Below are 20,547 nucleotides of genomic sequence, written 5' to 3'. Positions count from 1 at the left end.
GAAAATCGAGCGTCGTTTGACACGCCATTATTTCTCACGGGACACGTCGTTCCGCAGCGATGTGCGCGGCGAAAAATGACCTGACATTGAAACGACCGCGTGTCCCACTTATTGAGCGTATAATGTTCGAGGGAACAGCGCTGGGTCTCCCTTGGGTTATTTGCCGCGGTGTATTTCAATTTGTGCAACCGGTAATTGAAAATTTTAGGCATGCTCGACCCCGCTCATTACTCTCGCCTTGAACCCTAGTGAAAGTTGAACCTTGTCTGAAAGTTGAACCGGTCTGTAACCATGAAATAGTAAATTGTACCTAACATCACTATTAATCAGTAATGTAACGCTCACTTCTCTTAATGACTAGGCAAGTGAGTCGGCTGATGATTAAATATACGAAATTATAGTTACGAGATGGAAAATCATAAGCAATTACTAATCAGTAATATAACGTTTAATTCTCTTTTTCTAAGATTTTTATGAAATTAATGTAGACTCAATTTTTATTTGCTACCTGATTTCTTAAAATGCTAATAGTAAAATACAGTAGCCGGCCAGACAACGGCTAGATCACAATTCTATATTTATAATTAGGCAAGACGAGTTAGAAACGAACTAGAAAATTGTATCCAGCTTGTTCTGACTAGCCTACTGGTTTAACCAGCTGGTTACATCTTTACTCGAGAGGCTGTGAAGTTGTCAGTCGGTCACTCGATCTCGCGAGGGATTTCTTGACAATTAGATTCATCGAAGGAATATTTTATCAGCGAGGAGGAAGATCTTAATTTCCACGTGTTCCCCGCAATTTCGTAATCAACTACGCTTATTCACGCGCGCGCTCACGCGTGTAATTTTTCTTCTCTTTTTTTCTTTTTTTACGATCACGAGATATAGAGACTCGCAAGTGGCCTAGTTTCTTCCACTATTATTCTAGTCGCACATAAAAAGATACGATCGCTCCGACGCGGTGGTCGACATGGCCTTCCACGTATAAATCATACACGGCGCGGCAATTACACGCGCTGGACGTTTTTGTCGGAAGTGAGAATCGAATGCGGGGGCGAACGTTTCGACAGTGATCGCCGAAAATCTGAATAAAACAGTCGCGCGTACGCCGTTACTGAATCGCCAAAACCCCATTTTTTATGGAATACGTTAATATTCGGTGAACGGATTAACCGGTCGCGCTGTATTGGCAACGCTCCACCACGGGTAATAACGATTTTTTTTTCTTTCTTTTCTGTAGAACGCGCTAACGCTTTGCTCTATCGAGCACGACGGAATGCTCGGACGCTCGTAAAAGTCTCGAAAGAGCCGGCCCCAACCTTTACTCGTCGATGAAAATATTTTTCACGCCACGTAAGTCGTTGCATCTGCAGTGGCGTGGGTGCTCGAGCCTGAATATCGGAGAATCGCGTCGGAGAATCTCCTGCGACTTTCCGTGGACAACTTCGATCGTGAAGCTCGACGAACCTGGATATAGATTTAGGGCGATATTCACAGGTCTTAGGTCCGAAATTGTTTGAATTTCATCTTAAGACGTTATACAGGCAGTAAAACGGCCCCTTTACGACGTCTTAGAAACATCTTGAATATAAGACTGAACTATAAGCAGCGCGCTCTCAAAGAGTAAAAGCGCTCCCTTTAAAAATGACTCGTCCCTCTGTTGCTGTTAAGTTAAAGAAATAAAACAACAGGAGGGAAACTCGTCTCGACGTGTCTGCGAAATCTCCTCTCATCGAGAACGGAAATGAACACTCGGTCGACTTCGAGCGCTGCACACACACCCTTGCTCAGACGCCACTGCGCGGGCGGGCTTGCAGGGGGCAATATAAAGACGGGCCGATGTAAACCGCAAGCTCCATTTGTTGGCCGCGAGTTCGCAGCCGCGGCGTGCGCCGGTTCAGCCGCGGAGAGGAGCACCTTGTTCGTTGTATTTTCGTTGGCACGGAACAGCACCGCGACGGTACACCACACGACGGCCACGCGAGGCTTGGAAAGGTCAGCGTCTACGTACACGTCGCTACGTATACCGCAAATCGTATTGAACACTCGCGCAAATTACCCCGATATATACATACATACTTACGCATGCATACACCTTTTCATCGGCGCGAATCTCATCGGCCACGCGAACTTGATCGGGACGTGTCCTAGACTTGTCAGAGTACGCGGAATCGATGTCTTTCTGCAGGCACAAGTTGAATCCGCGCGACTTTACGCTCACCTGCGCCGATCTCATTTTCGCGACGGCCTGTTTTCCTTCTCAGACTGTGCATCGTCTGCGCATTAATCTGACTTGCATTTGCGTTACTGTTGCAGACGTGACTTGGGAATGAGTTGGCGAATCGCGCGTAATCGGAAGGCGACATCGCCGGCGATGCGAATGAGGTGCACGGCCGAATAATGCGTCACGAAGCGATCTTGCGGAATCATCGTTACGACATCGCCCGAGGGGAAGGATGCAGCACGGCAAAGCTGGATAGAAGACGCCGAACGTTCGACAAGGTGTATGTGCAGGTGAGTAATATCCTGAACCTACGTACACTCAAAAACGTGTCTTGCTGGTCCAGGTGGAATTCTAAATGTCACAGTTGAAACTTGTCACTGTTCTTTTACATCTGCTAGAACGTTATCTGTGTTATGTAGAATTTACAGCAACAGCAATATCTGCTGGCGAATTTAGGTGAATGCGAGGATTATTCGTTTATTTCTCTTTTTTTTTATCACAGTCATCAATTTTTATAAGAAGTGTGACTGGTTTTGATTTGGATAAACGGCACAAAAAGAAAGCTTTTTAGCTTGTGCTTTTGGCACAAATGTAGAAATACAAAAAGTATTTAGGTCATATTTTTTTATTTTGGGCCATTTTGACTTTCACGAGCAGTTTATAGCTTTTTAATGTTTTTAATGCTTTTTAATGTCATTCCTATCATCATACAACAAAAATCATAAGAAGTAAAATTTAATACAAGATATAGATGTTTCTGGTTTGCTGATTATGAATACGAAGTCAAATGTGTAAAATTATTTGTATAAATAATAAAATGTTTAAACAAAACGTGTAAAAAGTTGAAAAAAATTATTTATACAAATAATTTCTCGATCTGGTCGATATTCGAACCATTTTTTATTAATTTAGCACAGATTTAAAATATTTCGGTTGGAATCTCGGCTAAAGAAATTTCGAATAATTCGTGTCTCAGTTATGCCGATTTTTTAAAAATTATTTAATTTATCTTGTATTCAATTTTATCTTGTATTCAATTTTATCTTGTATTCATATTTATCTTGTATTCAATTTTATTTCTTATGTATTTTTATTGTACTTGATGATAGGAATGAGAACATTAAAAAGCTATAAATTGCCCGTGAAACTCAAAGTGGGCCAAAATGAAAAAAATATGACCTAAATATTTTTTGTACTTCTATAAAAAATATTCTTCTTTGTGCCAAATTAGAAAGAAATCGGAGTGTACTTTTTAAGTAGTTACTTTTTACTTGTTAGCAAATTTCTCGCGTCTACATAATTTTCACTGTGACTGCAAGACTAGTTTTTTGAGTGATTCAGTTTTTCAGTCGGTTTTGATAAGCCGATTCTTCGGGAAATTTGTAGCATCGCGCATTAATTACGTTTACAGGAAATAATCAGACAGAAACAAAATCGGAATAAGAAAATTATTTCTTTGCGTGCATGCATCATGTAGGAGGATTAATCCGATGTCTAATTTCTTTCCTTTTGCATCTCAACCTGATCAATTTGCCTTGTATGTTTCAAAGCATAGTCGAAAACAAGAAAGTTATAAACTTTTTCTTCTTGATGAATTCCGAAGTGCATTTTATATTTTGTAGGAAAGAATCAACTTTGGGAAAAATACAGGAAATTTATCTTGTGCAAAAATACAATATGGAAGCGAAATGTTGTAATAGAACAGATTAATTATCCTGCCTTTTCCGATTTGATTTCGTGATTCGACATCATACGCAAACATTCTGTTCAGGTGTTTACTTTGCATCCGTGTTACCAACAATCGCATACCATAAACTTTGAATCTCGCGATCGGTAAGAATGCTCGATGAAGAAAACGACGGTAGAGTGCGCTAAGAAGACTAATATAACGAAAGAGAAAGAGAGAAAGAGACAGAGATACGGATCAGCACGCTCTGACCATCTGAAACAACGGCAAACGTTGCCACAGCTCATTAAACTGTCATACGACATCGAATGTCTTATGTATCGCGGTGGTTACTTATTCTAATTATCTAAAGAAATTTGTGACGAAATCACCCGTCTTTCAGAAGGAAATCTGTTATTTAAATATTCGACACGCATTAAGTATTCGACACGAATATTCTCTAGGAAAATTTAGGATCAAATCTGTCGTCTCAATATGTAAAGCTGACGTAAGAAGCCATATAGAGAACAAAATCCGCAGGAATAAACAAGCTCAATAATTGAGTCGTGTTACTTTTAATGAAACTGTAAGTAAAATATTTTATTGTTCTAGACACGAAGAATTCGGGCAGTGATTATAATTTCGATTTACGGTTTTCTCGTTAAATTTTCGTAATGTTACATATTTTTAGAAGTCTCTAGTGTAAATTACATGTAAATCACATTTCTTTTGTTCGTCTTTTACGAAATGTCATCAGACATTTCATAGGTGACGAAAATTATATGGATAATAGACATTTGTATACGTTTGACATTTCATGAAGTAATTTCGAAGTAAACACAACATGACACATGTAATGCAGACGTATATAACGTCTGTTTATTCCGTACGTTTGAATCGGTAACGATCAAAATGAAATGTTATTAATGTCTATCATGGCAGCATGATATGTATATTTGTTACGCGTCAGTTTCCTGTCAACTTCTGGACCTTGCTTGATATCTTTAGAAGAAAATGCAATTAACTTCATGTTACTTTGTGCACGTAAAGTTTCATTATAGAGAAATTCTAGAAATATGTACACGCTGTTGTTTTCTTTGCAAAAGAAATATTAAATGCAAAAAAAAAATATCAAAAGGATTCTAGAAATATGTACACACTGTTGTTTTTTTTACAAAAGAAATATTAAATAGTACATCATTAATATAATATGGCATATAATTAAATGATATAATTTATGACAAAATGTCATTATGTAAACGATATATTGTAGGACACACACCGGGTAATGGAACCTATAACAGAGGAAATATCTTCGTTAAATGTTGATAACAGAATTTATTATACTTACTGCAACACGAAGGTGGTATCGAAAATGTACACATTTGTGTGGTGTATTACCGAATTTTTTAATATATATAAATTAGTTTCTCATGTAAAGTTGAATACAGAGGAGGAACGACTACCTTTTAATATTTGCCTGCAAGTTGATAATAAGAAGGAAAAAGTGACTTTTTACGTTAAGAGTACTCCGGCAATTAAAACTATGTTATGCCAAGCTCAGTTGCAGTCAGGTTTGTCAACAGATAAATATTACGTTTTACCCTGTGTGCGTGACGGTGAAATTTACAGTTTTGAAATAGATTATATATTTATGACGACGGCAGGACTGGAATTTACATTATATGGCAACGTCAGAGTAATCTTTAAATTACATTGCATTGAAACCATCTTACATAACACTATAGATACCGTAGCATTAAACTTTAATGATAGAATTGAAATAAAAGACTTACGTCCTGGCATTTCCACAATAATTACGTTGAAAATTCAGAATACAGAATTTGAAGTAAGTAAGGAATTACTTTGTGCAAAGAGTGAATATTTCAAAACTTGGTTTGATGTTAACGAAACTACAGTAGTAGATATAGACGATGTATCACTAGAAATTGCACCAATGCTTAAAAATTTTATAAATAACGAAGATTTATCGATGTTTCTACAAGATGTTGACATCTGCCACTTACTTGCGCTCTTTAAAGCAGCTATAATATACAGCATGAGAGATCTTCAAATACTTTGCATACGATGTATAAAAGAGAATATTTTTATTAGAGAGGATATTTTAGAGGGAAATATATTACTAGATGTTCTACTTTTTGCAGATTTTTATGATATCAAAGATTTATTGAAATTTACTATTGATTTTATTGCGTTAAATAGCAATTACATAAATAATTCATTTCATCTAAATATCGAACAAAATTACCCTACATTATTTGCTCTACTTAAAGGAGCTAAAATAAATACATGCGAAGCGCACAGTGTTTTTTAATAATCGCAAAATCTGGAATTTGTAAATTAAAGAACTCGTAGAAAATGTAACTAAATATCGACTGACATATAATATATTTTTAAATTTTTATTTTAATATATTTTGTTTGCAATATTCAGGAATTGTTTATATATATTGTTTACGATTTATTAGATATTTTTTTTTTAATAATCCACATATGGAATGAACTATATCAATTCATAAAATGTATTTTTCTTCAACAGATATAATAATATCTCAGACAGAGGAGCGAGATATTTTTTTATTTATGCTTGAAGAATAATAGGATCAACAAAATATTGATTTCGTAGTGTAAATTGTTGTATGTTTTATTATTATTGATTAACAAAGCTCTATGACGGTATATTATAAATTATAAATAAATATATTATATATTATAAATAATAAATTTTATTCTAGATATCTTTTCCTTCTTATGTAAAATCCTCAAAAAGAGGAATTAGCTTTTTTCGTAAAATTTTTATAATATATCTTACAAAACATACTTAAAATTTTACTTCTGATATCTCTCTTCCCTATTATCTACAGATTTTTAAATTTTCCAAAGACTATACATCCAATCAAATATAACCAGAAATTCTTAAAAAAAAATGATAAGAGAGGTATAGGATTCATAAATATGCCGAAAGTAATAGTGCCAAGAGTGCCCGAAGTGCCAAGAGTCACAACGTTCAGATTTTTTAAAAAACTCCGCTCGCCCCCTGGGCGCGCGTCATGTGTTCTTCATTGCTTTTCGTTGTGTGCGACGAATCACTTCGTGTTCAGAAGCTGTCTTTTATAATTTAGAATTTTCCTTCATATACAATCATGCCAAAACGTCATAGACGCAGAGGTAAGCATGATTCTACGGAGCGACTGAAGAAAAAGATGGAAAATGGAACACAGATGTTTACACACAACTTATCAGAAAACTCGAGAGTTACCTGCGCTCTAAATAATTACATGTTATAATCTTGAGAACGAGGCTTGAAATATAATTGAAGATCAAACGAACTTACCTGTAAGTGAAGTTTGATCGAAATTATATGAGGAGCCTCGTTCGAGGAGATTACAACCCTCCCAGTAATTTTATCATTTATTACAGCCGTTTTCACTTGCTAGTTTCGTTTTTTCTCTATCCCTATGTAGACAGGTCCTCTCTTTTTTCTGGTACATCGCTTACTTTGAACGAAAATGAAGAACACATGACGCGCGCCCAGGGGGCGAGCGGAGTTTTTTAAAAAATCTGAACGTTGTGACTCTTGGCACCTCGGAGAGGTACTACATGTTGTAATCTCCTCGAACGAGGCTTTTCATATAATTTCGATCAAACTTCACCTACAGATAAGTTCGTTTGATCTTCAATAATGGACTATCTTTAGCGTCATAAGTAGATTTATTTTGTTTAATATTTATTACTATTTGGATGAAAGTAATAATCTTCATAAATAATTCAGAATTGCATTTGGAAGTGTAATTCACAAAAAACTAAGCGTTTATTTTGTCAATAATCACTGTTGATCTAAATTGTCGCAGAGAAACTGTTAGACTGACGAAAAGCAAAATAACACACAAAGATATAACGATACTTAATTGTCTTTAAAGAGATATATCTATTATTGTCTTTATTATTGTAGCTCAAGTGACAAATGCAAAGCAAAAAAGATTGACGTGTGTGTATAATTCGGCTACTTACTAGAGGCAGGAGTATTGTCTTATCGAACACGAAATTGTTTCAACGAAGCTTTGTTTACTGTTTAACAAAGAGATTTCAAACAAAAATCTAAGAGCGAGTGATTGTGAGAGAAAAGAATATTTATGTCGGAACAATTGCAAGTATAATGTAACAGGTAATAAATAAAGACTCGAATATTACGGTAGTAATTTTACGAGATGGAAAATCCTGATATATAATCAAATATTAATTGACATCTACATTTGTACATTAATATTTCTCTTACACATAATATAGTACAAAGGAAAGAAGTTCCAGTAGAAAGAAAGAAATGTGTATCAGAATATGTACATAGTAGTAAAGTTTGTATTTATTATTTTATACAACTGCGAGGTACAGAATTTACATAGCCAGATTTAAAATTTGCAAGACGACACAAGTTCTTTTAGAAAAAATGCCATTGATCCGATGATAAAAAGGGATCCCAAGTTTCATGATAATATTAGTATGGAGGGATAGGAATGTGGATGCCCAACATCTCCTGTAACAATCTTATGAGGCGTAGAAATTCGACGCATGGCTCATTAGTTATGAGTTCCTTGAACTCAGGCGAGGTGACGGTCGTTTTAAAGACGTCGTTGACGATCTGTTGGAACTTGTCAGATTTGAATTGGTCTATTAACTTTTCCCAAAATTGATTATTTTTCAGTTTTTTCTCGTAGTGGGCCTTCAATTTATCGACAGAGTCTATGGCTTCGGCTTCGTCGAGTAATTTACGGATGTTCTTGCGATCTTTGGCGTAAAACCAGGCTTTCGTGGGCGGCTCAATGTGAGGCAGGTGGAGATAATCGTTTAGTTGGTTCACATATCTGTAGACGTCAATGCCCATCTCATATCCCTCGAATAGTGTTGCGCGAATCTTCTCTGTGTCTTCGACGTTCTTCACGAGAGTTCTGAATTCATCGCTTTGCAAGTATGCGATTATGCGTTGGAAGTATGCGATCAAGTTCTTGTCCTCGGGTGTGTATTTATCAACGAGTGTTAGGAGTAACTCGAAGGTCGCCTTAGCCACGAGGGCCAACAATGCCACTACGATTTTCATCTGTGAAAATAAACATTTCGCTTAGTTCATTGGGATACAATTAATGACGTAATGTTTTATGATGCCGTTATTTACGCGACCTATAGAGGTCTTGTGATTAACAGGCTGCTCACGAAATAGTACATCACGAAATAGTTCATGTTTTCATTGATCGAGCTGGATTTTCGCGACTACTACGTTCTTAAAAGCGAATATTTAGTAGTACACTCGTAATGCAAGCATCGGCAGATGTTGATTCATCAATTTCGCGTGATTTTTCAAGAAACGTTAAGTATTACTTGATTTTTATTAAATACCGTTGATTGAAATATATCGCAACGTGTTGATCAATTTGAAACACAAACAGGTTGTTGTTTTAATTGATCGAATAATCGCTGAAGCGAGCATCGAAAATCTGCCGTTTAATAAGTGTATTTTAATAAGTGTATTTTCTTTTTTAACACACTACAGAATACTTCAGTTCCAAATAGATTAAACGATGCTGTAAAACAGTGAAATAATTATTGACTTCAAAATAACAATTAATATTTGGATGACATAAAGCGATAATGACATAAAGCAATAATTTTTCTGATAAAATATTTCTGTGCAAATGTTTAATTACTTTTTACAACTTTTATCCCTTAAACGTCTAATTCAGTTCATAGTTGCTACAAAAGAGAATAGTTTTTGACAATATAAAACAAGAGAATTTCATTTCTCGCTAAAATAGGTGAGAGATGAATTCTTCATATAATATTGCTCATTTGCTGTTACTTATTATATATAATCTCTAAAATTTTAGCAACTCTCTCTTTAGGGCCTGTTCATCAGAGCCTGTCGTATTAATCACCTTTAAAGTGGTGGTTGCTTGGTCGTCGTATTACTCCAGAGAAGGTACTGATACTTCGAAGCTCCTTTCTTTAGCTTATATATACTCAAAGTTAACCGTTGTCATTTGTGGTGATAAGATTATGTAGATAATACACGTGCGCGATTGGCTGTTAAAATGCGTGCGCAATTGTCTGTTAAAACATTCGGTAGTTTCGATATCGCTCTACTCTTATTGATTTGCGCAGTATTTCATCGAAAATGTCACGAATTAAAATGATAAAAAAAGATATTCGTAGAATGAGTAACAACTCACGATATCAAATTGATACAATTGTATCAAATTGATACAATTGTTCCAACAACTATCGATCAGCGATAATCTAAAACTATTTTCAGCGATGCAGTAATGCTTGCAATGCACTAAAAGTGCCGAAAATTTGCTTCTTTAGATCATGGCACTAAAGAATATAATATTAGGACGTGATACTTGTAATTCATAACATGCATAATGTACATGATCGTAGAAAAAATGTATCTATTCCAATCTAAATATTCCCGCAGTATTTCTGCGACTATATGTATTTATATAGGGTGTCCCAGATTCGTTGTGCAGTATTTATGGGAACATAGAACGGATTGAGGTGGACATAAAAGTCTCATACCGTTTTGCGATATTCACAATAAATCTCGAAATATTAATTAAAGAAAAATGATATCATGAATTAAAAGAAATTATCACGCGCGATATGATATATGAGCTATAGTAGTGATATGTGCTGTCGTGTATTTGTACATTAGGTCAAACTGAACAGAAAAGTTTTGTACCATTTTACAAATGACTATATAGATTTTTAGTTATTAATTAAAGAAGATTTGTGCATTACCGTGTACGGTCACATAACAATTTTCTTTCATTAATAACTAAAGATGCGTGATTATTAGCAAACTGATCAAAGATTTTTTTATTCAATTTGACCTTATCCTAGAAGCATACAACATCATAATGTACAAGCGCAAGTGATAGCACATATAGCTACTAGTTTATCTATCATATCGCGCATGATCGCGATATGATCACTAATTTTCTTTAATTAATATCTCGAGATTTATTGTGAATATTGCAAAACGGTATGGACTTTTATGTCCATCTCAATCTGTTCTACGTTCTCACAAAAATTGCGGGCGACATCCTATATATATACAGGGTGTCTCACATTCTTCTCCGCCTCGCCTATTGGCGAGTTTCCAAGCTTACGGCATATAGCTGCCTTTACGATGGAATTCGAATGGATGTTCAAAACTTAAATCATTAATAATCGACTCTTTAACTCTTCGATAAAATCAGCTTAAAGAAGCAACTGTAATCTAGATTGATATCTTCAGCAATATGCATATAAGTAGTAACAAAAGTGATTCTGCTTACTACAATTCTTCCACTATCTAATTACAGTTGCTTCTTTAAGCTGATTTTGTCGAAGAGTTAAAGAGTCGATTATTAATGATTTAAGTTTTGAACATCCAATCGAATTCCATCGTAAAGGCAGCTGTATGCCGTAAAATTGGAAACTCGCCATTAGGAAAAGCACTCTTCGAAGATACTGATAAAAGTATGGTACGCGAATAAATCTACGACAGTGAGAAGAATCGACACGTTCTAACAATCTGAATCAATGTTGACATAACAACTTAAGCGACAGAACAGAGAGATGCGATTTAATCATATTGATCCGGTGAAAATTATTATAAAACGAAACTTAATACAATTTATATTGCATTTGTAAGCACTTTTATTCTACTGTCACATTCTCCACAAAACACAAATTTGTTTCCTTCTTAGCATCAAATTTATCGTTTGAGCAGGTAGAAGTGAAGTCGAAAACCGGATACACAGCGAAACAGACATTAATATTGAGACGTGTAATAAATCGTGGCACTTAAGTAAGTACAACGTTTCATTGTTCAAATTACGAGAAGTTTATACAGTGATCGAATTTGACATAATATAAAAACCTCACGTTAGCTGAATTTTCTTTTATAAGAGAACATTATATGTCTGCAAAAATTTCTTTTATAAATTGCATGTAAAAAAATGCAGTAAATTTATTTATATATATATATATATATATATATATATATATATATATATATATATATATACACGACGATATTAATATATATTTCGTAGTTGAGACGAAACTAGACAAACAGATATTAGTATGTATTGTCGTCTCACGAGGTAATTTCTAAATAATTATAACGTAACACATTGAATATAAACATATACAACATCTATTTGTTTTGAATGTACGAATCTGTAACAATAAAATTAAAACGTTATTAACAATTATCATTATTGTGTACAACGCAAAAGATGTAAAAAAATACGAGGAAGAAAAAAGTAAAATTTATATTGATCAGCAATTACTTAAATTTAATGTTTGTCATAGTTTGATGTTATTATAAAGTCCAACATAAATTCCATTAAATATTAAAGACATCGGTAAAATAATATTTTTATACTTGGTAATTAAAAAATCATAATCTTTTATAAAATTAGAACTTTAAGTGTATTTTTCACACGTAAATTTCGCGTCTGCCTCTGAATGTTGCTTAATATATCTTTGGAAAAAGATACAATTAGCTTTACTTTATTTTGCTTACGTAGTTCTATTCTAGAGACTTTTAGAAATATACACGTGCATATTGCTTTTTTTGTAAAGGATATTTTAGCAACATATTATTACTTAAATGATATCACATAAAATGATATGTTAATATGTATAAATTATATTTTATATAGGACACATTGAATGATGACGGAATTAGAATCAGAAAAGGTGTCTTCAGATAATAAGAAGGACAAATATTCTGTTGTTTCTTATTGCCGCTCGGACTTAGTGAGGAAAACTTTTGTACATATATGCAATCTTGATGAATTTTGGACTATTTACAAAACGACTAATATCTTAACATTGAATAAAGCTAACGAGAGAGTACCTTTTGATATTGTGATGAACATTAATAAAATAGACGATAAAGTGCATTTCTGTATTAAAAACCGTTCTCTTGAGCTTGAAAAGGCTTTATGTAATGTTTCTTTGCAGTCAAGTGTCTCAAAAAATAAGTTTAAAGTGTTACCCATGCTTTCTGACGGAAAGACTTTTGAAGTACAAAAATCTTTTCTGTTGACAACAGGACAAGAATATGTTTTCTTTGGCATACTCAAAGTAATTTTTAAATTTTATTGTGCTGAATGTATCTTATACAACACTATACATACTACCATATCACATTATGATGATAAAAAATATATGGACTTTGCTACTGACAACACTTCCACAATTATATTGAAGACAAACAAAAACGAATATTTAATAAATAATGATTTGCTTTGTGCAAAGAGCAAAAAATTCGAAAGTTTGTTTGAAGATAAAGACCAAAAGCATACCATAATATCTTTACCTTCCATGTCAGAAGATGTCATATTGATGTTTATAAATTTTTTACAATGTAACAGCACGTTTATTTCAGAAAATGTTGAGCTCAAAAAGCTATTTGCGCTTTTTACATTAGCTGATAGATTTGAAGTAACAGATCTTAAAACAATTTGCGAGCAATATATAAAAGAGTATATTCTTCTAAGAGCGGATACTTTAGGAGAATACAATGCACTCGATATTTTACGGTTTGCATATGATAATTCTTTACAAGATTTAATAAAACTTGCCACTGATTTCATCGCGTTAAATATCAATCATTACTTACACTGCAAACATTTTTTAGATCTTACAAAAGAACATCCCGAATTATATACTCACCTCAAAGAAGTTGAACTAAATGTGCGCAAAGCATACTTTGAAATTTAATAACCGTAAAAGCCGGAGTCAGTAAATTATAACATCCGTAGAAAATTTAATTTAACATTACCGAGCAATAAATAAACTTTCATATCTTAATCTTGAAATGTATCATACGAGATTTTGTTGTTTATAATTCATGAATGTGTGTTGTTTATAATTCATCGCATACCTTTTGCAACGTATACTTGTCACTCACAGAGAACAAACATTATCAGTTTATAATATGTTCAAATGTAATAATATCCCTCATTACTTCGGTGTTTTTTCCCTCTTTTGTTAGAAAAACATAAACGAATTATATTGTTAATTAATGTATTCTTTATTATTGTATTTTAATAGGAGACTATATGTTTCTCTGTTTTATAAGTGTTAATAAATTTTATTTTAAAAATTACTAGTCTAGTGAAATTTTAAATTAAAATTTTAATATTTCTATATGAGCTTCGTAACGTGTATTAAAATATTTTAAAAGATATATATATTTTTTTTTATCAAAGAAATCTTGTAATTTATAATGTTTTATCTTGAAATCTCTATACACACATAGTAAAATTATATTTCTTGATTAATAGTAATAGGTATAATTGAAACTTTCATGATTAGTTTGTGAATATATGTAAAATATACGTATATACATAAGATAAAATTACTAAGCAGATGAAATTACAAGCTCAGATTACAGTTACTCTTTTAAGCTGATCATATCAAAGTGTCGATTTCCTTCGATATCTAACCCAATATCTAATCCGATATCTAATCGGATTCTATTGCAAAAACAATTTGTTGTGAACTTGGAAACTCGTTATAAATAAGAGTATCTAGTGAAGAAAACGATAATAACAAACCGCATGAAGAAACTTGCGATAGTAGGAAAGATCGAAGCATATTGTAACAACTTGAAGTAACGTTGGCGCAAGTAGTTCTAAACGGAAAAACGAATAATCGCGTTAGTGTTGCATCGGTACGGCGATAATTACGATAAAACACGAAAAAGTTTGACAAGAAGCCGACTATCTAGGAATCCGTAAGCATTTTTATACTCTTCTGGGCGCATTTTCCATTAAACTCGGGTTTATCTTTTAGGGCATAGTCTATAAATGAAAGCAGCATCGAAAAACAGATGTACAATGAACATTAAAATTAAATTCGATAATTAAGCTACGGCATTTAAACGCAAGTACAACGTGTCTCTATTCTAGACGCGAGATTCTTACTTCCACCAAGATTATACGCAATTCTGTTGGCTACTGAATTCTTATGAAAACCAATATTATGTATTTCTAAGATTCTCTGACAAAATTTTCATGTAAACAGAGTTTCTTGCGTTTCTGCAACAAAAATATTAAGAGGAATTTCGAATTTAGTAAAAATAAACGAGTAATAATAATATTCGTGTACGTTTGTCACTTTTACGAAACAATCTGTAAGTAAACACAATATGAGGTAAAGTAGATAAACATGACATCTATTTATCCCGCATATTCGAATCAATAACAATCGAAATAAAGCGTTATTAGTCGTTCTCATTACCGTATAGTATAGAAAATATGTTAACAACATATTTTCACAACATAACGGAAAAAGAAAGAGAAATTATCATTAGTAATTATTACGTTTATTATTTATTTTATTCGATATTAAATGTATATATACATACATATATACATACATCATACATATATATATATATATATATATATATATATATATATATATATATACTTTTATAAAAAGCGGTTTTTCATAAAATAATTTTAAAAATATGTAAATATTTATGTGGAATGTATTATATATATAGGTAAAACGAAGAAACACATGTACTATGCACATATCGGCGGTTGATTCCAATATGGATGAAATGGAACAAGTAACTTCACATGTCACCGCTCATTGTAGAACAGATCCAATAATAGAGTCCTTCAACTATACATGGACTATCTCTAACTTTTGGTCATTATTCCGAAATGTTTTTACTTTAACGTCCGACAAGATTGAGGAGCTGCCATTTACTATTGAATTGAAAACCGACGAAGACAAGAAAAAAATATATTTTCATCTAAGTACCGACGCTTCTCTTTTTTCATGTGCTTTGTACTTAGAAGATGTCCCGAATGGAAGAAAGTACAGGATAAGCACTAGACATCACACGAATCAATTATGTTATGCACTTGATATTATGTTTTTTGAGAAACATATATCAGTTTTATGGAATAATGCACTTAGAGTTATCTGTCAATTCTTTCTGATAAAAACTGTCATGCACAAATCTATATGTAATGTTATAACGGAACCAGAAGATATGCTACCGATAAATATTAAGTGCTCGGTTGACAATGAATCTGATTCGAAAGTTACACTTACAGCGTTTGAAGAGCGTTTCTCCATACATAAAGACTTGCTTTCATCAAGAAGCACTGTCTTCAAAGCTATGTTCGATAACAATCCGACAGTGGATGTGTTTCAGTTAGTAGCGATTGATAACGTAACGCGGCCAACCCTTTATTTATTTATATCCTTTTTACAAACTGGTCATATAATAGCGAATGCCGAAAATATGACTAAATTCACGTTATATCAGCTCTTTGGATTAGCCAATGATTACGATATACAGGACCTCAAGACGTTATGTAGGCATTATATAATAAAGGATCTCACTCACGAAACCGCTGTAGAAAGTCTGACTCTCGCGCATTTATATAATGATGAAAATTTAAGGAAATTCGTTATAAATTATATAAAGTTACACATGAAGGATATGAGAAATAACTTTCAATTTGTGCTAACGTTGCAAGAATATCCCGAACTATTAGCAAAGTTCATGATGAGTGATGATTTACCTACAAAATGTTGCGAATTTTCCACGTCCTATACTGCAGATTAGATATTAAATTTGTCACTTGTTTTTCCTACGCTTATTCTCCTTTTTTTTATATTATTCTGACATCTTTGTCACATGCACTATAAGAACGCAAAACTGTTGTGATATATCATGTCATATGTAAGCAAAATTGACATCTTGCAAATTTATACATTTTGAATTCGATGTTTCTCGTTAGCGATATTTATAAGTGTAAATTTACGTATTATTTGTAAAATTGCGAAATTTTATAGGCATCAAATATTTTTCCTGAAATATATTTACGAAATGCAGAATAAATCTTCTTTCTTTTAAAAGTATATACAGAATGATAAATAAATAAATATTTCACGTGTAGCCGTTTTTAAATGCAATATAATATTATATAGTTATATACGTGATGTAATTATATACATATTAACACATATATACATGTAATTATACACACATATATATATATATATATATATATATAAAATTATTACATATTATATACATATAATTATACATACATATGTACAATATATACATAATTACATACATTATATAATTATATAATTCATATATAATTACTCTAAAATACACTTTTACATTTAAATATTTGTTGGTTTATTTATTTTGAAAAATCGCTTACAATAACATGTTAGATTTTATAAAAATGCGGAGACATACGAAAAATAGAGAAGCATGCACGCGATGCACAAGGGGAAGAAATTAGATCTATATGTTAAACGTAACTTTACATAAGAGCCATAATTAATCAATTTCTCAATTGTAATGCGCAGACTGCCGGCATCTCGGTTCTGGACCGCGAAATCGCACGGCTACGATAAGAAGCAGAAGTGGATACGGACAAGTGTGCGGAAGGATACGCGGCCCATACCCGGCCCGCCATCCTGGCGGCATGGTCCTTTGGGCCACGATACTAATCCTCCAAGGAGCTGGATTCGTAGGTGAGCTTAATAATCAAGCTTAATCAAATTCAGCTGTGGCGTGTGAACGTTAAGAGCTTATTCAAAGGGATGACAGTTGAGTGAAATTTTAACTAAGAAAGAGAAATTGGAAACTGATCAACAAATCCCGCCGAAAATGAATGACGATATTCTCTTTCTTTTTTTCTGCCTCCGGAGGCACAATGCGCGGAAGCTACGGATAATAACGAAGATACCCGTCGCTGACTGTTCGCAGGCTCGGTGACAGGCATTCCCGGCGTCCCGGAAAACATAACGGTGATGTTCCTGAACCCGACGTCCGTGCGCGTGTCCTGGAGCACCAGTCAGGTCGAGCAGGTCGAGAAATACGACGTCACGTACAAACCAACCGACGCCAGGTGCGTTCCGATAATATAAAGATACTCATTGCAGAGCAGTGAGAGAGAAAAAAAGAGAGATTTAACGAATAAAAAAGGGATAGAAAATGACACAAATTATCCCCGCTCTGTCGATCTACATATCTCACTCTTCTCGGCCCATGTTCGTCACACGAACGACACGGTTGAGAGATGCTGACACACTTAGCCACTCGCGAATTGCGACAAAGTGCCGCAATGCAGATATTTAGGCTTATCGAATCCGGCATGTATATACATGTAAAAAGTAACCGGCTGTAATAGGGGGAGCGTTGCGGCCCGCGCTAAATATGCCGAGAAAGGGTCGAAAGGACATTAACAAGCGGGTCGAGTCCACGCGTGACACGCGTGTGCGCCTCGTCCAGTGTGCATGTCGCGCAACAGCGAGTGCATTATACAGCACACAGTAGTTTCCTTTAATCATCGACCATGTCTGAATGTTGCTCGAATGCAAATGCGAGCTCTGCCGCGCGGAAGCGAAAATGTTGAAGTGACATTTCCATTAAATTCGCTGATCGGTGAATTTCCCAATTCAATTGTAACCACGTAAAGTGTCGATGCGTCGCGTATTCGTCGTACTGTGAACGTCAGAGAGAGAGAGAGACAGAGAGAGAGAGAGAGTGTGTGTGTGTGTATTTTTTTTCTTTTTGATCATTTATCCTCACTCGTTCTCGCACGTTACAACTTTTTTAAATATTATTCGTCAAAATTTGCATGTTGCGCAACTTTTACCGCGAGATTTAACTGCTTCATCCTTTCGCTATCAATTTTGTTTTTAAGTTTTTTATAATTTTTTTTATTTTTATTTCATTAAATACATTGATATAACGTAGTTTTAGCAAAAGAAAATTAAAAGTTTTATGTTTGACGCCAAAAAATAAAACTGGGACATTAGTGTCCCACTGGGATTTTTGGGAGGCTATATTTTTTCCAACGCGACAATAACTACAGTGATCGCTGATGTTCTGAATGCCAAAAAAAACTATTTATTCAACTGAATAAAGTTATTATTAATAGGTAGGGAGAAAACATATACAGGATGTCTCAGAATTCCATGATGACCCTTTGTGAGGACGTAGAACGGATTGAGGTGAGCAAGAAAGTCCTGTGCCGTTTTGCGATATTCGCAATAATAGTCGAGATATTAATTAAAAAAGATTGATGAATGATGGCGCCCTCTGCCGTTGTATATTAAGTCAAACTGAACAAAAAAGTCCTCTACCATTTTGCAAATGACCACATAGATTTTTAAATATTAAAGAAAATTGTTACATATATGATTGTATACTATAATGCACAAATTTTCTCTAATTAATCTTTAATTTTCTCTAATTAATATCTAAAAATCTATGTGGTCATTTACAAAATGGCAGATGACTTTTCTGTTCAGTTTGACTTAATGTATAAGTATACAACGGCAGACGGCGCCACTGCAACTCATCTACCATATTGCGCGTAATCATTCACCAATCTTGTTTAATTAATATCTCAACTATTATTGCAAATATCGCAAAACGATATAGGACTTTCTCACCTCAATCCGTTCTCACAAAGAGTCATCATGGAGGTCTGAGACACCCTGTATATGTATCCCGGGACATATATGTCTCGTTGATAGCGAGACGGTTAACTTGTAACGGCCATTTCAGGAATTGGGATTGAAGAGACACGAATGTGCCTCGGTATTTTCATTTAGGAGAGCTCGACTTCTCGAGTTGTTTCACAATCTCGTGTACATAGGCAAACGCGTCCGATGGTACCGCGTGTTCGCCGGAACATGCGAGGCACGATAAGGTCGGACGACCTGTTACAGCGTCCGTTTAAATGCTTAAGCGGCGCGATTACGTGCAATTTGTCGTAAAAATGCATAGCATCGATTCCTACTTCGATAGGGGCGCTCGTCCGCGCCGCGGTCTCGTTATGTAAAATCTAGCGTGCACTTACTTATGCCGGCAAGATATTATAACTTTACGTAACGACAAAAATACCCGGAGCACCGGTGCATATTAAATGGATTAATTGGAAAATTTCGCTGGCTGAAAGGGTAGACTCGTCGGGAGCTATTTCGTTCTAAGCTCAGAACTTTGTTTCGTTTCTTCGTTTGCAACATGACGACCTTTCGTTAACGAACAATTCTAATAATAACAATAATACAACAATAATAATAATCCTGTTTTGCGCTACAGAACGGGACATTATAGGATATCAGTATTTTGTAGATTATTCTATCTTTTTTCTCTTTATCTTTCCTTCTATCTCTTTTGTTTCCATATTTTCGTTTTTTTCTATTTTGTCTTGTTTTATTTTATCATAATTATTTTTTTATTTTTTTAGTAACTTCTCATCACACGTTATTAACACAATTATAATTCTAATTCAGTATTTCATCTTTGAATGCGTACTAATACTTTTATTTGCTTATTATTTTAAATTATTCTGTTTTCTTCTTTCTTTGACTTTATATTATTACATTAACATATCTGCTATAACATTTTCTATATTTTATATATTTATATACAGGGTGAGTCATCTGAATCTATCACCTCCAATAACTCGTTTGTGTGGCCAGGAATCGAAAAAAGTTTCATATAAAAGTTGTAGGGTTTCGAGGGGGAACCAAAATGGCGTACCTTTCAACTTTTGATTTTGACCGAAAGTGGGTTACTT

General features: G+C 34.0%; 5 protein-coding genes across 18 annotated transcripts in view; 4 read left to right on the top strand and 1 right to left on the bottom strand.

The window, feature by feature from the left end:
- The window catches only part of LOC116846808, a 111,095-nt gene that overhangs the window by 47,134 nt on the left and 43,414 nt on the right, over nucleotides 1-20,547 (top strand). For 7 of the 11 annotated variants that reach the window (XM_032821145.1, XM_032821136.1, XM_032821177.1 and 4 more), the window contains 3 exons: nucleotides 2,317-2,514; nucleotides 17,318-17,485; nucleotides 17,721-17,862. In XM_032821145.1, coding sequence (XP_032677036.1) covers nucleotides 17,437-17,485; nucleotides 17,721-17,862 — 191 coding nt within the window. In that variant the 5' untranslated portion in view covers nucleotides 2,317-2,514; nucleotides 17,318-17,436. Of the gene's footprint in view, nucleotides 1-1,747; nucleotides 1,996-2,316; nucleotides 2,515-17,317; nucleotides 17,486-17,720; nucleotides 17,863-20,547 lie in introns of those variants that run through there. The other 4 variants (XM_032821127.1, XM_032821184.1, XM_032821191.1 and 1 more) reach the window with 4 other exon arrangements.
- LOC116846877 lies at nucleotides 3,417-6,356 on the top strand. 2 transcript variants are annotated; one of them, XM_032821275.1, is made up of 3 exons: nucleotides 3,417-4,476; nucleotides 5,164-5,464; nucleotides 5,558-6,356. In XM_032821275.1, exons 2-3 carry the CDS (start codon nucleotides 5,179-5,181, stop codon nucleotides 6,223-6,225), a joined length of 954 nt encoding a protein of 317 aa, XP_032677166.1. In that variant the 5' UTR covers nucleotides 3,417-4,476; nucleotides 5,164-5,178; the 3' UTR covers nucleotides 6,226-6,356. The 2 variants fall into 2 exon arrangements, with proteins under 2 accessions (XP_032677166.1, XP_032677157.1); XM_032821266.1 differs by having other exon boundaries at nucleotides 3,436-4,476; nucleotides 5,164-6,356.
- LOC116846899 lies at nucleotides 8,247-9,973 on the bottom strand. Its single transcript, XM_032821301.1, has 2 exons — nucleotides 9,835-9,973; nucleotides 8,247-9,002 (listed from the first exon to the last, which is right to left on the bottom strand). The coding sequence occupies exon 2, from the start codon at nucleotides 9,000-9,002 to the stop codon at nucleotides 8,403-8,405; it is 600 nt and encodes a 199-aa protein (XP_032677192.1). The 5' UTR covers nucleotides 9,835-9,973; the 3' UTR covers nucleotides 8,247-8,402.
- On the top strand, nucleotides 11,363-14,024 carry LOC116846864. The gene is made up of 3 exons (XM_032821242.1): nucleotides 11,363-11,592; nucleotides 11,676-11,753; nucleotides 12,616-14,024. The coding sequence occupies exon 3, from the start codon at nucleotides 12,626-12,628 to the stop codon at nucleotides 13,679-13,681; it is 1,056 nt and encodes a 351-aa protein (XP_032677133.1). The 5' UTR covers nucleotides 11,363-11,592; nucleotides 11,676-11,753; nucleotides 12,616-12,625; the 3' UTR covers nucleotides 13,682-14,024.
- Nucleotides 14,248-16,852, top strand: LOC116846853. 3 transcript variants are annotated; one of them, XM_032821217.1, is made up of 3 exons: nucleotides 14,248-14,699; nucleotides 14,875-15,098; nucleotides 15,474-16,852. In XM_032821217.1, exon 3 carries the CDS (start codon nucleotides 15,498-15,500, stop codon nucleotides 16,554-16,556), a length of 1,059 nt encoding a protein of 352 aa, XP_032677108.1. In that variant the 5' UTR covers nucleotides 14,248-14,699; nucleotides 14,875-15,098; nucleotides 15,474-15,497; the 3' UTR covers nucleotides 16,557-16,852. The 3 variants fall into 3 exon arrangements, with proteins under 3 accessions (XP_032677108.1, XP_032677100.1, XP_032677119.1); XM_032821209.1 differs by having other exon boundaries at nucleotides 14,759-15,098; XM_032821228.1 differs by lacking the exon at nucleotides 14,875-15,098.

Source organism: Odontomachus brunneus, unplaced genomic scaffold (genome assembly GCF_010583005.1).
Source record: "Odontomachus brunneus isolate Ranch 3 - 2012 unplaced genomic scaffold, Obru_v1 Obru_scaffold_004, whole genome shotgun sequence".
NCBI classification, from domain to species: Eukaryota; Metazoa; Arthropoda; class Insecta; order Hymenoptera; family Formicidae; genus Odontomachus; species Odontomachus brunneus.
The sequence above is the reverse complement of the archived record's forward strand: the minus strand, read 5'-3'. Positions and strand labels throughout refer to the sequence as shown.